The 9,306-nt window shown below is 32.4% G+C and overlaps 4 protein-coding genes across 4 annotated transcripts; 1 reads left to right on the forward strand and 3 right to left on the reverse strand.

Moving 5' to 3' along the window:
• Positions 1 to 425: 425 nt before the first annotated feature.
• On the reverse strand, positions 426 to 5,193 carry TVAGG3_0061570 (guanylate cyclase protein; the record flags this gene model as incomplete). Its single annotated transcript, XM_001321009.2, has 1 exon — positions 461 to 5,155. One exon carries the CDS (start codon positions 5,153 to 5,155, stop codon positions 461 to 463), a length of 4,695 nt encoding a protein of 1,564 aa, XP_001321044.1.
• Positions 5,194 to 5,751: 558 nt separating this feature from the next.
• TVAGG3_0061580 (uncharacterized protein) lies at positions 5,752 to 6,189 on the reverse strand (the record flags this gene model as incomplete). Its single annotated transcript, XM_051221406.1, has 1 exon — positions 5,752 to 6,189. One exon carries the CDS (start codon positions 6,187 to 6,189, stop codon positions 5,752 to 5,754), a length of 438 nt encoding a protein of 145 aa, XP_051106392.1.
• Positions 6,190 to 6,299: 110 nt separating this feature from the next.
• TVAGG3_0061590 (uncharacterized protein) lies at positions 6,300 to 7,234 on the forward strand (the record flags this gene model as incomplete). The annotated part of the gene is made up of 1 exon (XM_001321010.1): positions 6,315 to 7,187. One exon carries the CDS (start codon positions 6,315 to 6,317, stop codon positions 7,185 to 7,187), a length of 873 nt encoding a protein of 290 aa, XP_001321045.1.
• Positions 7,235 to 7,519: 285 nt separating this feature from the next.
• TVAGG3_0061600 (clathrin-coated pit assembly) lies at positions 7,520 to 9,297 on the reverse strand (the record flags this gene model as incomplete). Its single annotated transcript, XM_001321011.2, has 1 exon — positions 7,571 to 9,292. The coding sequence occupies one exon, from the start codon at positions 9,290 to 9,292 to the stop codon at positions 7,571 to 7,573; it is 1,722 nt and encodes a 573-aa protein (XP_001321046.1).
• Positions 9,298 to 9,306: the final 9 nt, after the last annotated feature.

The raw sequence follows: 9,306 nt of genomic DNA on the forward strand, positions 1-9,306 counted from the left end.
TAATCGTAATATACATATATCATAGTATATAAATCGACATTTTATCTTTTATCAGAAAATTTCATGGGCTAAAAGTTTATTGAAAAATGTGTTTGAAACATAAGGTGAAAAGCTTCGTAATGAAGAATTGTATCATTTGATTCATAAAGAATTGACATGTTGATTAAGTCAAAGGAACGAGTGGAAAATGAAGAATTATGAAATTACTGTTCTACAAAATGAATATAATTCTTAATAAGCATCGTATATTTTTTAATAGTTATTTGATTGATTCTAAAAAAAAACAGCATATCTTATTTTGATGATTGTCATACGAAAATGGTTCTGTAATAGTGTGTACAATGTACCCTATATTGAAATCTGCATGCATGTTGAATTATATTCTTGCTTGTTAACAAAAAATGGATAAATCATTAGCAAATATATAAATTTTATATAAAATACAATTAATATTAAATGATTAGTCTTTCTTCTTCAAATTAACTCTGCAGAATATAGGATTCGAAACGACATAAGTTGTTTGAACTCCTTTTCCTTTCAAAAATGTATCACCGACCTTTGATATATAGAAATCAGTATCTTTAAGAAGTTCATATGTTGCTTGACTTACGTGAACCTGATTTGGACTTCCTGTTGATTGTAATCGTGCAGCAACATTAATTGGATCTCCAATGATATCAAATAATGGTTTGTCTGATCCTAAAACACCTGCAATCACAGGACCACTTGAGTTAACTCCAATTCTTATGCTTAAATGGCTCTCCAAGCATCTGTTGATGTTGTCGATTTCATCAACAACTTCAAGCGCAAATTTGATAGTATCTTCTGCATGATGAATTGGTTCGATGTTTGGATGGAACAAACCGCATGCTGCCATATAAATGTCACCAATGAGTTTGATCTTATTCAGCATCTCATATTTTGATGCAATTCTGTCAATTTCTGCAAAGTAAAATGACAAATTTGACATAATATCTTGAGGCGATAAATTCGAAGAATATTCAGAGAATTTGTTGATATCAATGAATATTATTGTTGCAAAAGGAACAGAGAAACTGATATCTGATTCTCCGTTATTGATTCTTACAACAATATCTCTTGGCATGATTTGATATAACAACTTCTCACTCTTTGCTTTTTCTATTTCAGCTTCCTTTTTCCTGTCAAGTAATGACTGAACATTTCTCATAATGAAAACAAATGAATTTACAGTATCAGAATTATAATTCATTCCGATAATGCTGCAATTAACAGGAATACATGAAGAGCAATCATTGATTACAGAATAATTTGCTTCGCTGTATAATGATATCTGTTTGTTTCTCATCATTTCCATTTTGTTTTTCACATCTTCAACATTATTTTCACATAAAAATGTTGTAATTGATTGACCTAATATTTGCTCTGGATTGTATCCCAATAATGTATTAACGGCATAATTAGTAACTTCAACAATTCCATATGCATTAGTAAGGAATATTGCTTCATGAGCGTTCTTAATAATTGATGCTTCGAGAGTCAATTTCTCTCCATATAAATATTCTTTTTCTTTCAAAAATACTCTGCTGAAATCTTTGTTGTTTAAGAGAGCATATGGATTAAATCTCTTGATAACAAATAAAGCAGCTCTATATGAAGATGCTCTTGAATGGAAATACATGTATTGCAGAATGCAATAAATAATTAAACCTGCAATTATTAATGATGAAATGATGATTGATTGTCTTTGCATATTTGACCATTGGACATCACTTAGTTCAATTATTCGATCTGAGCAATTCATTATCTTGTTAAACATATGATAATTCATTAAGAATAATGCATTTGCAGCTTCTTCTCTATCGAAATTCCTGAAGTACATCATATCAGTGATTATATTCATAACATATTTGTTATAAATTGATAGCATATTGTGAATGCATAAATACTGATAATATTCTGGTTGATTTTCAATATCATCTGGCATTTCTTCATTCTTTATATTCAGTTCATCTAAAATTGGGTCAAAATATAAACAAGGAGATGAAGTATTTGTTCCATTAATCAACGCAAAATCAGCATTTGTAAGTAGCTGCATTAGAAATCCTGCCAATTTAATGAATTGTATATGAAATTCTATTGAATGATATGTATCTGGAACTTCTTTCATTATAATAATATTTGCAAGAGCATTCAATGATTCAGCTGATAAAGATAATCTATTTGCAGCATGTTCATTCCATTCATCCAATTTAATAAGATTATTTGTTGTTCCATGAGCAGATATAACTGATATCATAATTACACCGATATAACAAAATGCCCAGACAGTTAAAGCAAATAAAATCATTGCATTCTTACTTGTTCTCTTTAGCATATCTCCATAAGACATCGAATCATCTCTTTTTTCAACAGAGATTGACTCTTTAGCTTCACTTTTTGCTTCTAGTGAAAATGATTTAATTATAGTTTTTAAGTTCTTTTCGTCTTTGACTGTCATTATATGAATTACAATTGTAGGGATAAAGATTCCTGTTAATGTCACAACAATGATTGTTATTACAGCAACTTTCAGAACAAACTTGATTTTTTCAGCTCCATTCTTTTGGTTTAAGCTGAAATCATCATAAAGATTTGTTGATTGTGTTAACAAACTCATGAAATTATTTGCAATTTCACAAGCATCTGGTTCATAATTTAAATAGAAAAGCATTGGCATTCCTGCGATTCTTCTTTGATTTACAACTGATAGGGAAACAATTGATGCCAAAGATGTTGTTGATGTTTGATTAACTGCACAATATTGTTCAAATATTGTTAATTGTGATGATGGTTTAAAAAGAATCTTCAACATTTCTTGATAATTATCTCCTTTATCGTCTGCATCTGATACATGATGGAGAAGAGTGTTGAAATTTGATGTAGCCTCTGACGAAAAGTTCAAAATTTGGTCTGTAAATCTGTCAACTTCAAAATTAACAACTGGATTAGTATGAACAGATATGTTCTTGAATTCAGAAAACTTATTTAGATAATATGTAATCTTTCCATGCTCCTTAAAATATTGACTGAAAATGCAGACATTTGATAAAGCAATGTAGTATCTTGTTTTTGCAAGATATCTAAGATGCGTCATCTCATGGATATGATGTCGAATTAGATTGATATAAATTAAATAAACTGCAAGTGACGCTGCTATCAAATAAAACAAAATAAAAATAGTTATGTATTTGATCATATTAATAGAGAATGGTAATCTATTCTCAAGTAATCTATGTAAAGCTAATCTCGTTCTAGGCATTCTCATTATGTTTCTTGCAATGTATTCTTCTGTATCTGAATCTAGTTCAATTTCTTCTGATGCATGTATTATTCTGCTTGAGTTAGTTGAATTCTTTGATGATTCTCCGTGTTGTTTGTTATTTTTATCATTAACTGAACTCTTTATAATCTTTCCTCTTGTATTTATTATCTTGTTTTTAAGATACTGCGGAAATATCTTTACAAATGACTTAAAACATTTATCTGATACATTATATTTTCCAGATTCAATAAGCATTTGCTTGTTTTTAATGAAAATTGTTTCATGAAAATGGCATTCAACTTCCAACAAATACTTCGTGTATTCTTCACACATTTTTGCACTGTTCGGAAAGTTATTTAATGCTTCATTCCATAATGCTCTTGTTCTAGAACACATTGATGCTAAATGTTCTAAATATTGATGGTCAAACTCTCCATCAATTCCAAATTTTGCCAAAACTTCACTTTGTCTTGTAAGATTCTTCAGTTCGAGTAGTTTCAGTTTTGTTTGTGTACTCTCTGTGAAATGCCTCAATGATCTAATCATTGCTGTTTGAAATAGTAAAAATTTTGATTTGAAATGAAGTTTTCTGTTTTGTTTTAATTGTTTTTCAAATCTATTTTGTAAACTTGTTTCACATGGAAAGAAAGCAATGCATAAAATACATAATGTTAATGCTCTCTCAGTTTGATAACGTGCAGCTATATAATTTATTAATGTCATGTTGTAAAAGCAAGGACAAGCGTATCTAAAAGATAATCTTAGGTAAAGTAATGCTTTCGATTCATTCTTGTCAAGTTGTAACTCATCATAATATTCATTTGCTTTTTCTTGATCAAGGAATGTCAAGCTCATTGCTTTTTTGATTTTATGTATTCTTATGAACAAGAAAATCGAAGAAATTACAGTAAAAACAATGATGATAAACGGTGCTCCATAGACGATGAATCTATAATGAATTTGAGGAAAGAAATGAACAATAATCATCATTACATTTGTGTAAAGATTTCCGCATGCAAATCCTAATGCGCTGCAATTTATAAAAGCATTCACGAAAAAGATATCTCTCAAAACTTTGTAAATGATGTAAAAATAAACTCCACAATTTCCTGCAATTGCAATAAGTGTCGACCAGTTCTCAAAGTAGTAAAGAATGAAGTATAGAATCGTCGCAACATGCAAAGCAATCGCAAGAACAACAATGTGCGTTGAATCGAAACTTAAAAGCATTGATTGTTTGATGAAGAGTGAAGTTGATTCTAAATGTTGAACAATAAGGAAGCAAGACAGTAAATAAAGTTCATTAAGTACACCTCCGATGAATGATATTATTATTAATGGTCGTTTTGATCCTGCCGCAATTTTCAAGAACAATTCGCCTGTTGCAATTAAATTAACGAATAAAACAGCAACTGAAAATGCGTCAAAATAGAATTTGAATGGCGTATTAAAGGAATTGATGAATTTGCGTTGATATTTGTAATATAAAGTCTGTACTTTGGTGATAACCAATGATAAAACATTCAAAACAAAGAGAATTCCAATAATAATGGCATAATTATAATCTTTTGAATCGTCTGACTTCCAAAATGCAATGCGTTTCAGCCAATAGATTGATTTATTATGGTTAACTTTTTCCCAATATGGTTGCCAAGGCCATGCTGACATGATTAACACCTGGTAAAAGAATAAAGCAATCAGCAAGCTCTGAGTTATAGGATAGGCCTCGGAATTTTGGAATATATTGACCCACATTGGAAATTTTTCTTCAATTGAAGAGGCTGAATTCAACATGAATGGTGATTTGCTTGATGACTCACCTGTTGTAGATGTCTGCCCATGGCCATGCTGCAGTACCTCTTCTGATGTCATCTAAAACTTTACACCAAATTCAATTAAAAAACGGAAAAGATTTATATTGAAATTTCTAAGATTGAAAAAAATAATCAATTCAAAAGTGATTATTTTTCTAATGAGGAAATTGTTCAATATTGAAATAAGTAAAAAAGCAGATGATTCCAATATTTTGAATTTTTTGATTGCCTTTTCAAAATTTTGAATCATCCAAAAATTTATTGAATTTAATGCGAAGATATCTAAAGGTATCTTTGCATGACTCGGGACAACATTAAAAATTCTTAGACCGTAAATGTTTCCATTGAAAATGATTGCAATTTTGATTTCAAAAATGTCTACAGAAAAATTGTATAAAAAATAAAATTATCAAAAATTGAATAGCCGAAAATGCGTAAGGATCTAATAGTCATTATTTGTAACATGTATAACTTCTAATTAATATAGTCTGTAGATTATTGATTAAAATTCTCAACGATTTTTCCCAGCGTGTTTTGTAAAATGAATCTATATCCTATAATATAATAAGTTTCTTTGCGAATGCGGAAAAAATGCATTAAATTTTTTGAAATGATTGAAAACAATCCGATAAGTTTATTAAACAGATTAAAATATCAGTCTGCTTGGCTTTGACTATTAGATTGAAAAGAATTTGGTGGTTCAGTATCACTCCATAAATGTTGTGGGAATAAACTCGGTGAAAGTGGAGCTCCGAACTCATTTATCATCTCATTCTGCACAGCTTCATATAGTGATTTAATATCAGCGAGAGAAAATCTTAAAAGGAAGTGATCAGGAAATTGAAAATAAACTAAAATTTCATTTAGTTGATGTATTTTAACGAAGTTGACTAGTTTTTCTTTTGTTTCTTCTAAAATGTTTGGTTCGGGTTCATCAAATGATTCTTCTTCATGTCTTTCGATCGGAATTTGCGGTTCTGGCTCTGGTGGTTTCTCAATGTATTCGAATAATGTTCTTTGTCCTTTAGATGATTCTGGTTTACGGGAGTTTCTCTTCGAACCCTTTTTAGGTCCTCTTTTTCGCCCCCTCAATGATAAAAAATAGATTATTAATTGTTTGCTCCTTCATTTTATTATTCTTACCCAGAAACTATCTTAAATATTTTGTTTATTTTGATAATCTTGTTAAAATTGTTGACGTTTATTAATTCATTTTAATGTCTATTATTTCTAATTTGCAAGCATTGTCTCAGTATTATGCTCTTGTTGAGTCAGAGCTTGATCGGAAGTTGTACAGAGTGAAAAGGCATTCAAAAAAACTTCATCAAATTTATGAAGCGATTAAACCAAAAGAAGTCGTGAAAAAACAAGAACCCAAAGATGATTTATTGGTTAAACAAACACTTGCGAAGCTTACAGGTGAAGAATTACCAGAAGTCAAAGAAGAAAAAGTAGAAATTACAAATTATGACTTGTTTAAACAAGAATTAGCTAAATTTAAACAAAGTCCTGCACTGTTTCGAAGCAAAATCTCTGAGAAATTCGTAAATCAGCTATATCAAATTTCGAAGCCTACGACAGTACATGTTCAGACAAGGATTATTGAAAACCTCGATTATATTATACAAGAATTGCAGCAATTACATAAAGAAAATACTGCAGATGCTCATTCAGTATATAAATATCAATTAATGAGAAACTGTGTTAACACTGTAATAGCAAAATATAAGCAAATATGTGAAGATTATCAAGCTACAAAGCAAGTTGATGAGCTATTCCCTGAGTCTCCATATACAAACAAGGAAGAAGATCAAGATAAAGAATCAGAATATGAAAATGATATATTCTCTTCACCTTCTGTTGCTAGAAAAGACTTAGCTCGTCTTTACAGTGTTAGAAATGATGCACGTCTAGCTGTTATGAAGTACAGGCTTCAAAGGAGAGGCTCTCAAATTTTAATTCCTTTAATCAATCCAAATCCACAGAATATTGAAGAAGCACGAGACTCTTGTATAGCAGCTAAGATTGCTACAAGTCTTGTTTCTCAACCAAATAAGAATTGGTTGATTGTCTATAATCAAGAAGAATAATCTGTTTTGTTTGTGTATAAATACTACTAAATATGTTTATAAATTACCTGAACTATAGCTATTTAACTTATTTTATGTTTAATTAACTAATTTTACATTCGAAGTTTAGCATTAAGGTAAAACCAAATGGGAAATATATATTTAATTTGAAATGGTTATCAAATTCAATAAAACAAAGAAGAATATTGGGAATAAACTTATTTGACATGAAGTTTTGGTGATTTATAGTATCAAAAACTTCTAAATTCCTATAATCAAGATCAATTGCAAAGAGAAATTAGTAATAATTTCTGAAATTCAAAAATCAAATTTTGATATTTACATGTTTTATAGATTAGAGTTAAAAATAATTCGATGAAATTAAAAAGATAAATTGTATTTTTTTACTTAGCAGCAACAAATCTTGGTGTTGGGACTCCGAGTTTATCAGGTGACTCTGGGTAGTCAATTGCACTTGCGAGGTAAGGTAATCCCTGTGCCTCGTTGAGTAACTTCAAAGCATCTTCAATTGCATCCTTTCCTTGTTCTGGGCTGACTTTGTTCAACAGTCTTGCAGCGTGAAGTGTCTCATCGATGGCTGGTTGGCACATGACAATTGCGGAGAAGTCTTTAGCAGCCTTTGCAGACTTAAGGAGGTTCCTTGAGCACTCGATGACAGCCTTTGCGTATTTGACAGCGTCTTCAGGTAATTTATCACTTGTCTTTCCGTCAGCGATATAAAGATTTCCTTCTAGTTCAGGATGAGCGGCGTGGAGCATCAATTTTGTGCGGAGAAGAACGCAGAGGCCGTTGATAACGGATACAGCGCCCTTCATGCTCTCATCGGATCTGCCCTGAGAGAAGAAGGCCATTATTTGGTCGGTCTTGACTGTAACTGGGACAAGTGAAGTAAGATTTGCTTGGTATTGTGTCAAAAGTGAAACAAGGTAGAGGCATTTAGCAGCAATGCGGGCGTCGCTTTGCCATGGACGCTGTGTAAGTATGAAATCGGTAATTTGATTAACATCGACGTTTGTATGGCGAATTGAGTCAACGATAATGCGGCGAACGTATTTAGAAACTGGTGGATTGTTATCACCAAATGTAGCTTTGACAACCCAGCCTTCTGAGCCTTGAGCAACGACTGATCTGAATGTCTCTTGAATCGATGAGAACCAGCCCATAACTCCACCTTCTTGTGCTTGTGGGGCTCCGCCTGATGGTCTTGGAGCTCCTGCTGGTGGATCAACGCGCTTTGGTGGTAATGCGATCGTAGTCTTGTCTCCGCGAAGGTTTGTAGCGATTTCTGCAAGACGTGCAGCTGTTGGACGACGTTTGGCATCGACTTGGATGCACATCTTAAGAAGATTTGCGAAATCTTTATCGGTATCCGGAGGAATATTCAACTTTCCTTGAAGAATTGGTAATCTTTCTTCGATCTTGTATAAGTCCTGACGGAAAACAAGCTTGTAGAGTGTGCATCCCAAAGCCCAAACATCGGCTGCTGGACCAATTGGAACGCGCTTGTAAAGATCAACCATTTCTGGGGCACGGAAGTTCGGGGTTGTATTCTGTTCAATGTCATCGCTAGCTTCGTTGATTTCTTTGACGTTGGCAACTTGATAAATCTTTGTTGTTGCAGAGCCGAAGTCGCAAAGCCTTGGAATGCCATCAGAAGCAACAAGAAGATTCTCTGGCTTCAAGTCGCGATGGATAATTGGTGGATTCTGGGCATGAAGGAAAGCTGTTGCTTCACAAATAGCTGCAAAGAAGATGAGAATCTCTTCGCGTGTCATATTTCTCTTGCTAAGTATATTGATTGCTGTTTGTGGTGCAAGTTCGAATAAGAAATTGATGATAAATCTGTTTTGATCGTATGAAACATCAAATAACTTGATAATGTGTTTGTGTGGTGGAATTGATTGCAGGACATCTGCTTCTTTCTTGAATTGAAGGAATTTCTCGCGGCTTAAGCAATTTACATATTTCCAAGCGTATTCCTGACCTTGTGCGTCAACAACGCGGTAAACCCAGGCATAGCCACCTTCACCGATCTGTTCCTTAACAGTAACGGTGTGCTTGCCGATTGTCAAAGTCTTCCCGATAAATTGGCTTGCTCCACTCATTTTTTGCGGTTTTG

This window comes from Trichomonas vaginalis, chromosome IV (assembly GCF_026262505.1).
Source record: "Trichomonas vaginalis G3 chromosome IV, whole genome shotgun sequence".
In the NCBI taxonomy this organism is placed as follows: domain Eukaryota; phylum Parabasalia; order Trichomonadida; family Trichomonadidae; genus Trichomonas; species Trichomonas vaginalis.